At 50.5% G+C, this 16,245-nt stretch overlaps 1 protein-coding gene across 2 annotated transcripts in view; it reads right to left on the reverse strand.

Annotated features, from left to right (window-relative positions):
• The window catches only part of HSD11B2 (hydroxysteroid 11-beta dehydrogenase 2), a 29,233-nt gene extending 14,593 nt beyond the window's left edge, over window positions 1-14,640 (reverse strand). The window contains exon 1 of one of the 2 annotated variants that reach the window (XM_083452806.1): window positions 14,234-14,640. In XM_083452806.1, coding sequence (XP_083308932.1) covers window positions 14,234-14,498 — 265 coding nt within the window. In that variant the 5' untranslated portion in view covers window positions 14,499-14,640. Of the gene's footprint in view, window positions 1-7,979; window positions 8,104-14,233 lie in introns of those variants that run through there. The other variant, XM_083452807.1, reaches the window with a different exon arrangement.
• Between the last annotated feature and the right edge of the window lie 1,605 nt (window positions 14,641-16,245).

Raw genomic sequence — 16,245 nt, forward strand, 5'->3', positions numbered from 1 at the left:
TACACTTAATGAAGAAACTGAAGTGTTGCCAAAGCTGTGCACTGGATGCAGGTGCTAAAGTGTGGGGCCGCGGAAGTTGCCCAGTTTGCCCTGGAGGACCGGATGCTGGCTGTGGGCCACAGCAGTGCCAATGCCTGTTAAGGAGCTGTCCTGGGCAGCTAATCCACAAAGTAGAGGACAGACTTGAGAAGCCCCTGTGACTTCTGGTGGTGGGGAGCCCTTCTCTTCTGACTATCGGCGCACACATCTCTGACAGAGGATTGGGGTCCAGCCTGGCAGCCAGGCATCAACCCAGCAACCTGTGTGGTCTTGATGCCTGTCACAGGGTTAGTCATAGGAACAAAGCTCCTATGAGCATGTGCAGGGAAAGGCTGACCACTGAGCAAGTCCAGAGCGGGCTCAAAGATGCCTTGGATTAGTCAGCAGAAAGCCGCTTCCTGCCCAGGGTTAGCTGCAGGTCAGAGCAAAGCAGATTCCCTCCCTCCATTGCCCTCATCTTGGTCTGGAACTTCTCCTTCTGCTCCCCCCCAATGAATTTTAGGGGAGCCCGTAAGCCCCAGGACCACTATTGGGGGCTGGGTATTTAGAAGTGCAAACAAGCATTAAGGTGGCTCCAAGTCTTACAGGTGGGGAACAAAAAACTCTGCAAATCTGCCCACATGTCTAACTCCTGCCCATAGGTCAAGCGAGGACCATTGCTTGCCTTTCTCAGGGAAAAGGTAAAGGTAGAGGGACCCCTGACCATTAGGTCCAGTCATGGACGACTCTGGGATTGTGGCGCTTATCTCGCTTTATTGGCCAAGGGAGCCGGTGTACAGCTTCCGGGTCATGTGGCCAGCATGACTAAGCCGCTTCTGGCAAACCAGAGCAGTGCACGGAAACGTCGTTTACCTTCCCGCCAGAGTGGTACCTATTTATCTACTTGCACTTTGATGTGCTTTCAAACTGCTAGGTTGGCAGGACAGGGAAAAAGCACCTCACGCCAAACCAGGGGTGATGTTTGGGTGTCTAGCCCTAAAGCCATTTTACCAGCCCAGCAGCTGTCCTATGCAATGATCTGAAATACCTGTGCAATCCTGCTGGGGATGCTAGCCTCAGAGTGGCACTCCAAAAAGTATTTCCAGTCCAAGCGATGTATAGGTGAACCCATCTCAGCAAAAGCCCTTGTAGGTCAATAGCTACAGACAGATGTCACTGCCAGCTTGGCAGTCTGCCCATAAAGGCCCATGAATTCCTTCTATCTTTCTAGAAGGGATAGAAAGCACCAAGTCAAGGACACCACTTGAGACTTCAGAACAGCAGCTCTTCTGGAGAAGAGGCCTTTGGGCTGCCCCTTATTTATTTAGTCCTGGTACTTCTTCACCCTAAGGCAGGAGTAATAAAAATGGCACCCAGGGGTGTCAGTGCGCCATTCAATACATCATACGGTGCCTTTGAATGGGCTCAGAAAATATCCCCTCAGAAATGCACAATATCCCGCTCAGCCTCTCATACCCTGGATTCACCCCCTTAAACATGCCAGCTTTTCACTCGATACCAGGACTGGGCACCCTCCCTCTGCTCCGTTCTCAACAGAGGAGAGGTGCAAAGAGCTTTTCCCTGTGGGCAAGTGCAGTGGTAGCTGATGGAGGTGCTTTTCCTCTCCTTCTTGCATCCTATTCCCTCCATCAGTGGGGAAAAGGCACCTATACCAGAGTCCAAAGTGGCAGTCTCACACCATTCTCTGCCTCATCTCCTGCAATATGTGGCAGCCGTTGTGTGTGATGCCATGCGCACACCCCTCCCCACAACAGCCATGCCACCCCTGGTGCCCACAGCACTCCCTCAGCATCCCAAATGCGCCCACTGGCCCCCCCCAAAGTGGGTGAGCCCTGTACAACCTTCCCGAGGCAGGCAACAAAAGCTAAACTTGTGTGGCATTCTAACAATACTTCACGTTTGCCTAGCGCTTTCAAGCAATGAAGCCCTATAACAACCTTTAAGGCAGGTCCTGAGGTGTCTCAATAGGAAGCAAGCGGATGCCCACTGCTCCAACACAGAGCTAGCAGACCAGCTCCAGAAGAGCAGGCGGAAATATTTTTTCCTGAAAGCGACAGTGGTGGACTTTTCCCACCAGGCACTGCAAGTGTTTCTAGGCGCCCCTGAGCCATGCAGTGTCAGGTGGTGGGTGCACTAGTGATGCTTGCAGAGGTGCAGGCCAAGCCCTGACGAGCCCTGCCCTCTCCAACTCTACAAGTGAGGCAGAGACCCAGCAGCACACAGCAGAGGGAGCAGTAACTCGAAATGGCAGTCCCTGGATCCAATGCTAGCGTGTGCTCATATGCTTGAAGCGCACTGAACGCTCACCAGCACAAGATAAAGCCTGGTCACTATTGTTGTTGATGTTGCTCTTACGATTTCCCCTCTTGTTTTTTCCTGAGGCTTCTTCCCCAAGATCCCCTCCTTCCAGGCCATCAACAGCACAAGCCGGAAGCCGCAAATGGTCTTGACTATAGAGAGCTATTTGGCAGAGGCAGGAGGAGGACAAAGCCATCCGGGTCTCTCCAAGAGAAGAGGCTGCACAAAAGAGCTTCCACTTTACCTTCCAGCTTCCTTGTGCTGATGCTGCCGGGCTGTTTGGCTCCAGCTTCTCACCTTGCACAGGTGGAGGGGGGCCCATCTACACATGAAGAGAGACAACCTGGCGTTAGCTGGAGAGCGACAGACCTTGGGGAGCCCCTCCACCACCACCACTTCAAAGACTGCTTCAAAGGCACAGGAGACACACACCTACACTCTGCTGAAATTTGCCCAGGGTTTTCCGCAAGTCAATGCCATTCTTACCCGGGCTGAAAGGAGAAGGAAGGGAGTGGGCTGCTCTGGCTGGGTGAGAGGCATTGGAGAGATGGGTACGAAGGGGCAAGGGTCAGCCCTCAGGAGGCAACAGGGAGGAGAGACTTTGGACAGAGGAATTGGAAGGATAGGGATGTCAAGGAATGTCGGGGGTATTTTGCCTCTAAAGAAGTAAAAATAAGCAAGGAAATAACATGTTTGTCTTCTCACGTTTCCAATGGATTTCCTTTGGATTATTCCATCTGGGTACTTTAAAGACACCAATCTTCACGAAGGACTAGATACAACTTTTTGTCTATGCACTGCTGCAGCCTGGGGAGGGGAGGGCACATGCCAAGAATGGAAGGAACAGATGGCTGGCTTGTTTGAATACAGGGTGGAGCATGCATGATGCTGCAGCCGACAGTCAGAGAAAGCAGGCAAAAGGATGGGCAGTGTTAACTGGGGATCCTCCTTTTCTCCTGGAACAAGGCAGCAAACACCCAGAGGCGACTGGGAGGAAAATAGATGGGAAACCTTTAAGATATAGTCTTTGGAAAATGTCAGGACTATTTATAAGTTATCTTATTAATTGGAAGGACTATATTTATATACAATTCATGATTTTGATTTGCTGGAGCTCAGTAATTTGGTGTGTGTGGTTTCTTAAATGTAGAATTGCTTCTGAAAGTTCTAATTTTTAAACATGCTTATGAGGGAGGAAGGAAAGGCAGGTGTCCATGAAAGATGCACCAACACAGAAGAGGAAGCCCAACTCTATCCCAGTGGAAGGGATGGCAGTAGGAGCAGGGAGCAGTTCTGTATTTTAATATTTTGTAACTCACTTTGAGATACCTTGTAAAAAATGAGGGGAAAGTATAAACAATAACATTAACACTAAAATGCTCCATTGATAAGCAAATCTTACCCAAGAAGCCCTGGGTGGATGCTGCTACTCTTAAGTGGAAACAGAGGCTTTACTCACAGCAGTACATTTGGGGAGAAGATAGACAAGCCCCCTATTCACCCAGAGAAGACAGTAGGGTTTTTAGGGGGGGGCAGATACCAGCCAATCTCCAGAGGCTTTGGGCTATAACTCCCAGCAGCTCAGGAGAAAGTCTCAGGCTGCAGGACACTTAAAAAGAGCTTTAACAAATTTGGGCAGGGCTGAAAAGGTAAAAAGAAAACACGGATACCTCCACATTTTCCCACAGAGACTAAAAAGCCTAGATTTTTATTATTTTATTAATTAGAACATTTGGGAAGGGCTTTTTTTCACCCCTCTGCTTAGCAGCTAGAAAATGCTGAATCGCTTTATTTTTGACAACATTCAGCACCTCCACTCCTTCCTCTGTGACAAGCAAACAACACTCTCTCTTTCTCCATTGGAGAGACAAGTGCTGGGCCAAGAGGAATGAAGTCTTGCTTTTCTCCCATCCAATTCTCAGCACCCTCCAGCCTTTCCCCATAAAAACCAGGCAATGTATCTTAAAAGTCTCACACAATATCCATCCCATGTTTGTAAGGAGTCATTCCTTGAGGGTAGCAAAACCTCTGCTTTGGAACTCCCTGCCTATTGATGTTAGGCAGACACCAACAATGTACTCTTTCAGATGTGTGCTGAAAACATGTTACAGTGGGCTGTCCTACTGACACATGATTTGGTTACATCTGTTCTTCAATTCGATTTTTTTTTTTTTGCATTTTATTGTTTTTAGGTGTTTTAAATAGTTTTAAAAGTTTTAAATATATTTTTATTTGATTTTCGCTCTTTAATCAGAGAAACATTTGCTGCCCTGGGCTCCTGTCTCACTAACTCACTGGGAGCTCTTTAAGAATGTCAACAAGCATATAGTTAGTTCGACAAAGGACCTCACCCAAGACTCCTGAGTAAGCTTGGCAGTCATGAGGGCAGGACCTGGATCAGTAAGTGATTAAAGGACAGGAAGTGAAGAGTAGGAATAAGTGAACAGTTTTCTGAATGGAGGGATGTAGGAAGTAGAGCCTCCCAATGATCAGTATTGAATCATTGTGCTTTGAGTAGTAGAGGTCTACGGTAATTTGTTCATAAATGAGCTAGAGTGAGGAATAAGCAATATCAATTTGTTCAGGGGAGGGGAAGGATTCTGAGGAGCTCCAGAAGGATTTATCCAAACCAGTTGAATGGGCATTAAAATACAAATGCAATTCAATGTAAGTAGGAGCTTAGGGTGAAGGGTGGGGAATGAATGAATGAATGAGTGTATAGTAAGCAAAAAGGTATCTTCATTTCACACCTATGTCCCTGCAGTTTGAACTGGCAGTGACTGACCAGCAACGATACCTTGGGGTCACAGCAGATAGCTCAGTGACGGTGCTGGACCGATTTGTGGCAGCTTTGAAAAACGTGTGTGTATGTATGTATGTATGTATGCACTTATATCAGCTTACCCAGGGCAACCCAAAGTGACTTACAAGCAAACAAACAGACAGTAGACCCCCACATAGGTACGGTACATTAAAACCAAGAGGAATGAGAAAGGCATTAAAAACATCCCACCCACTTCTAAAAGGCCTGGTTATAGAGGAAAGTTTTGGCCTTGCCACTGAAGATATGTAATGAAACGGCCAAGTGAGTCATCCTAGGGAAAGGCATTCCACAAACGTGGAGCCACCACAGAAAATGCCCGTTCTCGTGTTGTCACCCTTTGGGCCAATCATGGAGGGGGCACACAAAGAGAGGCCTTGGATTATTATTGTATGGTCCAGGTCAGTTCATATGGAGAGAGGCAGTCCTTGAGGTACTGCTGCTTTATAGGTCAAAAACAACACTCTGAATTGGGCCCAGAAACTAAATGGCAGCCAGTGCAGTTGGGCCAGGAATGGAGTTACATGCTTACATCATCTGGCCCTGGTGAACAACTTGGCCATTAAAACCCATGCTTAGGGATCATTGGGAAAGGAATTGAAAATAAAGCTGATGATATCATAATGCCACTACTGTATACCAATCTATGAAGTGACCACACTGGGAAGACTGTGTAAGTATAGTTCTGGTTAGCTCACATCTAAAAGGATATTGTAGAGCTGCAAAAGGTTCAGCAAAGGGGCAACGGGATTCTTGAGGGAATAGAGGAAAGGTTTGGGGTTTCTTAGTGTGGAAAAGGTAAGTGTGAAGATAACATAGGTGCACAGAATTAGCCCTGGCATTGAAAAAGTGGATAGAGGCAAGTTTCCCTCTGTCTCTCTTAACAGTAGAGCTTGTGGACTTCCAACACAGCTCAATTTGGAGGATCCAGGCCAGAGAAAATAAAATGCTTCACGCAGCACAGAGTTAAACTGTGGGACTGATACTCACACAAGATGTAGTGATGGCCTGGCCACCATTTGGGTCCCTCAAATAATACACGTGAACATTAAAGAAAGAGGCAAAGTTTTACAATAGACTAAGCTTAATTCAAACAAACAAAGGAAGCGCAAAAGAACAGAAGTTCAAGTAAGAGTTCCTTAACCAAACACTGCAACACTTCCATCAGTAGTTAGCAAACAAGAGCTTGAACCTGATGAAGCAACGAGAACAAGGCACCTATTTAAAAGGAAGCTTACAAGCATAGTTTAGTTTGGTGGGAACCAGAGCAGTGCAAGCTCTGATGGATCCCCAGGGGCATCAGATCCTAGAACTTACTGATTTTACCACTGTTTTGGATCATCCATTTTTAAACTGAAACATGTTGACCACAGAAACTGCCCAAATTGGACAAATTTGTCCTGTTTTTTCTAAACCATCTCAGAATTGCGCATGAGAACACCGGCTAACTTAAGATGAAAGATTCGAACGTTTGTTGGTGACATCAATTCTTCATCCACCAGTAACCACACTGTGGGCTTGACCCATGATGGGAATTTTAACCTGTTCCTTCTGTGGCTGAAAACTAAGAGGTCTCTCTCAACCGAAGTGTCCTTGAGCATGAATGGAAAAGGCCAAGAATAAAACCTGGGTGTCTCCCTAAATGACTCAAAACTCATTTCTAAGTATGGGTGAAACTAAGCTCTGGCCCCTGTTGAGAAAGTTGCAAAGCCAAGTGACTCTTCTACTGCAAGATGCCCATTCCAAATAGCCAAGACAAGCAGGCCTCACATCTTCTCCACTGGACTCACAAGTGCAGATATGTTGGGCTCTGGTCCAATTGGGTCAAACTTTGAGCTGGAGGGCACCACAGCCCAGAATTTCTATTCAAAGCCAGGGTAAAAGAGCCAAATATTCTACTCAGCTCCAAGAGGGAGCCTTGATAGCAGAGAGGAGAAAAAGACTTTACACCCTCTTTGTGTACAGCTGGCCACAGTTTTGCTCCTATTTCAACCCTGGCAGCAATGGCAAGGACTCCCAGCCATCATTTCCTTCCCAGAGTGGAGGAGGAAGGAGCCCCTTACCCTCAATTGGACTTGCCTTTGGATGCTATCATGTAGCTCCACCATAAAGCTGAATCAGAAGCAAGACTCCAGCACTGGACAGGGGAAATTCAAAGTGGGGGAGGGGGTGCCCATGGAACACAGCAGCCATCTGTAGTAATTTGAACACACACTTTATTCTAGTTTGCAGTGAACACCTCATCCTGTCAAAATGATGATGATGATGATAGGCTTTTTGGCTTGTCCACAATGGAGATTTATATGCATTTGAAGCCGCTCGTGTCTCTGTTGTTTTAAGTATTTTGTAATGTACGCACAATTCTCCTCATCCAATTAATCCAATCTGATTAGGGTAGAAAATTCAATATAAAATCACATATTACCGGACTGTGGACGTACATTGTGTGGATGGGTGTTTTTTTCAGCATGCGTGGCTGACATTTCCCCTGCCATTATGCTTCCATCAACCTAAAGGAATTGAAGCAGCCTGCCTTTTTCACCTGTTGTTGCTGAAGTCACGTTTGTGGTTATTTTTATTTTCAAGCAGCTCACTTGCACAGAACTGCGCTTGAAAATAATATGGAAAAATAATAATAAAATCTGCCCTTGCAGGTGCCGGAGACGGAAAAGCAAAAGGGGAGGAGGGCTGCTCCTTTCAGAGGAGTAGCTTCAAATTCTGGCCTGACTCAAAGCCAGACGGGCACATTCTTTTTTTTCTACTGCTCTGGCATATCAGGAAACTTGTATTACTTAAAAAAAAAAAAAAGTAAACAAAGTACCTGTATGCGTGCCCACAAGCAACCTCAGGTTTCTGGAACTGCTGATGGGTGGGGAAGTGCCAGCTGAAGGGCGGGGAGAGCCACACATAGCACGAGCACATCCTCTGTGAGCCACACACCAGAAACACTGGGACAGATTTTGGAGGCATAAAACTGAAAGTGCTTGTGTGTGGAGGGAGGCGCCCCAATGTGCACATGTGAAGGATGCAGTCACTGTCTCCTGCCAGCAGAGCAGTGGAGAAGAGAGAGCCACTCAGCCCTGGCAGAGACGATGCCTCTGATCCCCTCCTCCCTGGCAGTATTCACAATTCATTTCCATCTCTCTGGCTAGAGAGGAGACCAAGATATGCAAGCGCCCAGGCGGATAGCCTGCCCAAAGTCAGCCCAGCCTCTCCTGGACTGGGTGCCCCTCCCTGCCTTCCAGGGGCCCCAGCTGATCTCCCTCAGTTGCACTGGGACAGGAATAAATGCCACAGTTGTGAAGGGGAGGGGAGGAAGGAAGGACGAAGGAACCATCACTGGTGTCTCACAGTGCTCAGAAAATGTGGGGCTTGCACTCTGACACATTAAGTCATGGAAAGCACCCCACTCTCTTGAGGTGATGGCTCAGACATGTTTAATTGAGCAGTTACGGAGAAGGGGGGGGCTGAATGCCTGATGTGACACCCCCCCCCCCAAAAAAAATGCTGCTGGGGGTGGGAGGAAGAAATACAATCTTCTCTCCATGGGGCTTAGACCTGATCTAAGGGAGCAATTTTGATGAGGGAAGAGTTAAGCATCCCCACCACCAGCAAGCATACGATCAAAGTCAGAGCCTGCACACCAACACTTGCAGTCGTACTGGAATGAAAAGACCAAGAGATTCCCTCGTGGCTCTCCCATGAAATGTGCAGCTTCTCCCCCAACTGCTAACTCTCCAGAGAAAACTGTGCTCGCTGCGTCATGGTGGGCCACTGCCGAGCCCTCCTCTCAGTGTCAGCCTCATGGTGTGAGCACCAACCAGCCTTTGTCTGGTTTTGTGGGCCAGAACGATTGAGGGGCTGGTGGGCTGTGGGTGGCTAAGATCAGACTGTGCAAAAAGAGGCATCAGAATGCTTCACTTACCAAGAAGCATCTCAAGATCTTCCCAGCTGCCTCCATCCTTCTGTTCTGGAGTGAGACAAGAAGGGATTGTGGTCCTGATGCTGATGGCTCCAAAGAGTGACTTGTTTAGGTTTACACTACCTTGGGCTCTGGCCCCTTGTCAAAAGGGGCTTCTTCCCAGCCTCAGCTCCTTCCTTCCTTGTCCAAAACTGGCAGGTGGGCACACAGGGAGGACAAGCCAGGGCTCTGACCTGTTCAGTTGTTTGCAGCACTAGCGCAGCGGTATCTGCAAGGAGAGCTTGCACTGCTCAAGGGGAAACAGAAGAGATTGTGGGACCTCCATCTACCTGGGACTGACTGAATCAGGCTATCTCACCACTGCTTCTCCATGGCTCCAGGAGGCTCCCTAAAAGTGGGGTGTTGTTGTACCCAAGAATGTTACAAAATCCTAATCTTTTCACAAAGGGAAGCTCTGGAACCTGAGCTTTGCAAATGTGGAGCTGCTAGTTGCTAGCCATGAGCTCATGCTTTGTTTTTGTGAAACAAGATCTGCTTCGAACATTAGTTTCTGATTTTATTTTAAATTTTAGCAACTTATATCCTACTTATCTCCATCAATATTGAACCCAAAGCAGCTTACAAAAATGACGCCAGCTTACACAGCCCTGGAAACTTAATTGGGATTTGAGAACAGCACCCACACCCAGACACCCCGGCGTACCCTCATTCTTTTCTTATTAGTCTTCAGATATAGCAAATATTTGGTTGTCCCTTCATGGCCCATAGCAATCTTAAGTGTCCCATGAAATGTTATTTGATGCATCAGCAGGAACAGTGTTTATTTTCACATTTGGACATCCTTTGGCATTCGGAGCCTGAGTTCTCCATCCCCACCACAGAGGGTAGAGAAGGCTCTGAGGCAAGAGGAAGCCATGGGGAGGACAGGGTATCTCCTGCTGTGCTCACTGAGTCAACCCCAAGTGAACTGGATGAAGTCCCCTGGCAAGTGAGGGGGCCACCTGAAGCCCAGGCAGAGGGTTGTTTTTTCAAAGAGTGAAAGGCTGGTTGAAAGAGGCATCACTGCATGTGGTCTGTGTGCCCACCCCACTTTTGCCTCTGGTCAAACAGGTTGCACAGACTCTTTGATGGTTTCAAAAACCTGCCAGACCTGTTGGACCAAAGGCAGCAACAGGTCAAATAAATGTTTGGAAGCATGTGGAAACAGAATGATCTCTGGGGGTTTCCTCAAGTGATGCGCGGAAGACTAACTAGGATGCAAGAGTTGGAAGAAAAAAGAGGTGACCTAGAAGCAACTTCCAGATTTTGACATGCAAGCTTTTTGGCAAGATGGTTGAGGAGGGGTATGAAAAAGCAAGGGAAGACCAAGGGACCACCCCTAATCTGGCAGCAGGCAAAGTACTTGCAACAAGCAGAGTATGGAATCCCTCTCCAGCGAGGAACTCTGCATCAGGGAGGCTCAAGCGGAAGGGCTTGAACAGCTGCGTCCAACCACCCCCCACTCACCACCCCATGGACCTTGCTGAACTGCCTGGAGAGAAGCAAGTGCCAGTAGGAATTCCTCCTCCTTGTGAGAGCTCACCCGGGCACAAGGGCCCAGCATCCAGCCTGGATACAGGAGGTCTCCCTGGTGTGTGGAACTGGGTTATAACTGTACCCCCATTACCAACTTTTTCTGCTACAGAGGCTGCTACAGGATCAGAGAGGATCTAAAGCCTGTGACAGGTCAGCATGGAAAGGAGAAGAACAGAAGCAAGTGACATTGGTGGAAAAATAAAAATGTATCTTGAAAGCTCATTCCTGGTTATCGTCAATCCTATCTCTATCACAGGCTCTCCTGTTAGCTTTCTAACACTTTCCTCCCTGTCCCCAGGAAATGCCAAGAACTCTCAAGAGTAACCTTCCAGAAGCCCCGGGACTATAGGGCTAGATCCTGGACCCTCAAAGACATCTTCCTCTGAGCTGGAAGAACCAGGTGTCTCCCACCCACATCACCAGTCGGGAAGTGCCGGGAAGAAAGCTATGGAACAAAGGAAGGAGGGCCTGTCTTCAGCCCTAGGGTTGGCCCTTCCAGGCTCTGGAGCTTATACATTTATTCATTTTATAAAATTTATATCCTGCCTGCCTGATTTATTTATTTTTTTACAAACTGGTCCAGCAAACTTTGACCAACCTCCAGTCTTGCTTGTCCGCCCCGCCCCCGTGCTCCAGCATCGGAGAACACAACACCTGGTGCGAGTCTGTGTCCAGAGAATCCAAACAGATACAGATGTATTGCAGGGCTTGACTGGTGACAACAGATTTCGTGGTGTGCTCTGGGTGGAACAATACCCTGCAGACAATGGGAGCTTAGCCCAAAGGTATAACCATGTCCGTTCATCATCAATGTACCCAAGCTCACAACAACAAAACATTACAGACTGAGAGATGGACACAAAGGGCCAGACAAGACCAGCCCCTGGGGCAGGTCCAGAGGTCATCACTGCCCTCCAGGAAAGTGACTCTGGTCGTTTAGGTGTTATTTCAATCACCTAAACATCACAGTTTCAGCTGAGTGAAAAAAGAGAGGAGGTGGTGAAGGCTCCTGGTAACCTAGGAATCTTCTATTACAAGGCAGACCTAAAAGAAACCACAGCCCATGCTGGGCAATGATGCCCCCCCCCCCCGAACAGGTCTTGGGAGGCAATGCTCTTCCACGTTCTACGCACAACAAACAAATCAGCATGCAAATCTAACACCAGGAATGGCAATATTCAAAAGCCAGTGATGGACTTCAAAGGGCAACTCTGCAACGTGAAACCGCTGAATTACAATTCTTCAAGAATTTATCACTGGTGGACAGTATCAGCAGTATGGAATCTTATCACACAACGTACGTTAATTGGCTCACCAGTGCCAGGACATCAGTGTTTTCAACGCAGCAGACTTCTGTGAATGAACCCTGTTCATACGGTAATTACCGCTATCTGTACTTTCTGCGTTTCATTTCTTTCTGACTTCACTGTTAACAATCCCCACCAACCATGCGTATAATCAAACATGCAGACATGCACCACTCAGGACACCACTTCAAGCATCTCTAGCTCCCAAAAGCTTCTGCCGTGACAAATGCGTTTGTCTTTCAGGTGCCACAAAGAGCACTTTCCCCAAGGGGGGGGTGCTGCTACTGGGCAGATAAGCGGCATTGCTGCTTGTGTGCCTCAGAGAAGCTCCAATGCATCAAGGTGATACTCACCCCCTTGTATCTGTACCTGGTACTCAGAGGTGCACTGTCTCTGCAGCTTGTGTCCCGACCCCCACCATGAGCAACTTGACTACTAGTTGATTTCTTTTTATCCCCACTGCCAGCACTGTCAGGGGCTGGCACCAGCATATGTGATATGTAAGCAGACGGTCCCATTTTTCACAGTTAGGGACTGCAAATTCCAAGTTAGGCAAGTCCATTAAGCCAGTCTTGCCTACACTGACTGCCAGCAGCAGCAGCAGCAGCAGCTCCTCAGTTTTAGCCAGAGATGGGTGCTTCTCAGCCCTATCTGCCATCCGGGATTCAGACAGGAACACTGTCCCTGCAAGGCGGGTTCTCTACTTGGGGCTCATCTACATCCCTTTCTTTTTATAAACTGCCTGCCCTACTAGGCACAAGATATTGCTCAGCCCCCTCTCCTCCATCACAGACTTGACACTAAACCCCAAAGAGCCCTCATCCCAACTGTCCCTATTTCCACAGCAGGACTGGCCAATTTCCTCCCCACCCCACCCCTTTCGCAAAGAGCCCTTGCATTGCTCTAGCAGGCAGATGGTGCAGCTGACCAGCATGTCCCCCAGAGCTAGCCTCAGCCCCACTGCCCATCTTCTTGACTTAGCCCTGCCTTGGTTCTTCCCGACACCCTAGGGCTTCTCTTCACCCTCCTCTTCTGGCCGATCCAGAATCTCAAGAAGGGGAAAGACCCTCCGCTTCTGCTGCTGACTCAAAGCCCAACCTTTGCAGGTTTCCTTGGGAGGAATTCCCATTGAGCACCAGCTGGGGACTTCCATCTATTTCAGCTAGAGGGACTGTGATGCCATCCGCCTGCAAAAGTTTCAGATTGCTGCTTCAATCAAATGCGGGGCGGGAGGGGGGGGTGTGGATCTCTGCCCACCCTCAGTTCACTAGCCTTTCTGGCAGGAAGGTTTGGGAACAACAACATGCTTCACACCTGCCAGGCTGGCTTCTAAACTATTTCCCAAAACTTGGAACAGGGAGGAAAGTGGGGGTAGAGAGATGCTTGCCATGCCCTCAAGGTCTGCTGGAGGCAAGAGGTTTCCCAGGATGGGATGGGACTCCGGTGGCTCCTCATCACTACTTCAAGAATAAATTTGACCTTGGCCTCTCCAACACCTGGGATGAGGGGGGCAGTTCACCACTCCATCCCCTTTCAGAGAGCAGGGATACCCCCGTCCTCTGCTCCTGCAGGACACCTGGCCTTCCAGGGGGTACCTTAGGGGCTGGAAGCATCTTTTGCCACACAAAGAGCCATCCCTCACAAAGTGCTCCTGGAAACTGGCATCACTGACTGCTCAGAGCTCCCTGGTGATGAGGCACAACCTCTCAAGCTGAGTCCTGACACACAAGACCCAGAAACGACTCTCTGCATTTCCCTTACAAATAGAACACAGTGCAAATGTTAAGTTGCATGGTAGTCCATTGTGGCATGCTCACTGTCCTTGGGCTGCTTTGCCTGGCCCAGGAGTCTTCCCTACCTAACAGGCCCCTGAAGAAGGGACAGCAAAGCCCAGCTCCAGCCACAGATCCACCTGTGGAAGCCTAAGGCGGAGAGCAGGTGATTTGCAGGAAGGCGTCCTGCACAGCAAGCAGGGCGCTGAAATGGCCTGTGCAAGAAAGCGAAGCCGCACAGGAAGACCAGCCCCTTCACTTTGGAACTCTCGCCACCTTGACTCAGCCCTGTGGTCCAGATGCTGAGCAAGCCTCCCCCTGCCACAGGCCCCTGTCCAAGGGAGGTCCCCCTCCTGCTCTGTGGATCAGCCAAAGCAGGAGAGGTTCTGCCAGGCCAGGGGCATGGCACGTTCCTCCTTCCCTCACATTCCCTCCATTCTGGATAGCCAGCATTGTGTAGGGATGGCCAAGAGCCTGCGGAGATGCTGACTGGGCTCACCTGTGATGAGAACGGCTCTCCCCACCGCAGGGATCCTCTTCCTCTGTGTGGCCCCTGCCAAGACAAGCCAGCAGGCGGTGCCCGTGAGAGCTGTGCCCAGGGGCAGGGGCAGGAAGGCTCGGCTGACGCTCTGCAGCAGGACCAGGAGCCCCACCTGGAGCAGCAGGCCGGGGGTCAGCAACAGGTCAGCGCGCAGGAGTTTGACGGCCAGGCTGGAGAGGAAAAGCAGCCACAGCAGGGAGCTGCACGCCCAGCCCAGCTCCATAGCCTAGGAGGGAGGGCGGGCGGGAGGAGAGCCTGGAGCTTGCGCGAGGGGCGGAAGCAGGGGGAACCCCGGGCTTGCAAGGCAGAGGGACAGCCGGGGGAGGCCTCTGTGCAGGAGGGCCCACGGGGTGCATCTGCAGGACTGGGAGATCGAAAGCGGCACCAGGTTTATAAAAGAGCAGCAGGCAAGGGAAAGGGGAGGAGCTGCCCGGGCCCTGCCAATGGGAGAAGTTGCAGGCTCCCCTCTCTCTCGCCCTCTTTCTCCCTCTCCTTCGCAGGCAGGCAGAGGCGCACATGGTGGCCCCAGGATAGAAGCAAGGGGGCCGGGAGCCGGCCGGTTCCTCCCCCCTCCCCCGCCTGGCTCCTGCCTACCATCCTTCCCACCCTCCCTCCCTCTCTCCAGCTGGAGCCTTTTTGCCCCCGTGGGGCAGCAGCCACGGCCTTGCCTGAGGAGGCTGGCCTGTCAGGGCTGGAGAGCTGCAGGGAGGCCCCTCCGGAGAGCGAGGCGCCCTGGCCTTCCCGCCGAAGGAGACAGAGAGAGAAGGAGCCAGCTGGGCGTCGGTAGGCTTGCCCCCTAACAAGGGGTGCTGGGCAGGAGCAGGGCCCCACAATCAGCTGGTGCTGCCCTCCAGCAAGCCAGGAGGGGCTCCTCCCCCTCCGCCTACACATATTTGGATTCTTACCAGCCAGTGTTCAAACAAGCAAAAAATACCCAGCAACTTGCAAATGCAAAGTCCAGCGGCAAAGTCCTTCCCTCTGCCCCGCCAGGAAGGTCACAAGCCCGCCTGCCAGGGGCTTGGCTTCTTGCCTCCCTTGTGGGCAGCCCGTCCGCCCGCCGCTCTCGCAAGGGACAAAAGAGCCTCCACCTCGCCCGCTGGGACTCTGGCAGATGAGCCCGTCCGGCCAAGCGTCCCTGCTGGGGCCTGCCGAACAGCCTGGGCTCCTCAGTCACAGGTGCTCCTGGGCCTTTCCCTGAGACCTTCAAGAGGACCCCAGAGCCCCCTCGTCCTCTTCCCCTTACAGGGCATCACTGGGGCAACAGGGAAGTAAGGAGGCAGGGGGCTCGCCCTTGGAAATAACTTCGCCTTCGCCGCCTCCGGGGCTTCCTCCTGGCGAGCAGGTGGCAGGAGCGGGAGGGACCTTTCCAGGCGCTGTTCCCGGAACGGCCACCAGGTCGCGCAGCCTTCCCCTCGTCAAGCCCGAAGCCGCACTTCCCCCGGAGGCTGCTGCTGCCTGCGGGGAGTCCTCAACACAGCAGGTGGCTGCGAGTTCAAGTCTCGTCTTTTAGGCTGGCAGAAAGGTTATCAAAGGACATTCCTACCTGAATCCAATGGGAACTATGGAGCCAGGGTTTAATGAGGCAGGAGGTGGCTGGGGGCGGGGTTGCTGGCTTTTAAAGGGGGTCCCCACTGGTCTCCCAGCCCTGCAGTGCAGAGTGAGTGGAAGAACCTGTTCAAGCTGGAGACCTGGGAAGTCAGAGAAATGAGGGCCCCTCTTCAGTGCAGAGATAGGCCAGAGCAGTCCATGGGAACTGGGATTGCAGGACAGTCGCTTGACACCAAGGGAGCTGCACAGGGTGCCTATAAGCTCCTCGTTTAAGATTTTTCTTTTGGGTCTCTTGGGCCCAAATGGTTAAAGGGCCTTGTAAATTAAGGCAAGAACCTTGAGTTTGGCCAAGTAGCTTCTGGGCAGCCGGTGCAAGTTTTGGAGAAAGTTCTGTGCTGGCCATATCAACATTCTAGCTGCAG

This window comes from Podarcis tiliguerta (genome assembly GCF_965153285.1).
Source record: "Podarcis tiliguerta genome assembly, chromosome: 8".
NCBI lineage: Eukaryota > Metazoa > Chordata > Lepidosauria > Squamata > Lacertidae > Podarcis > Podarcis tiliguerta.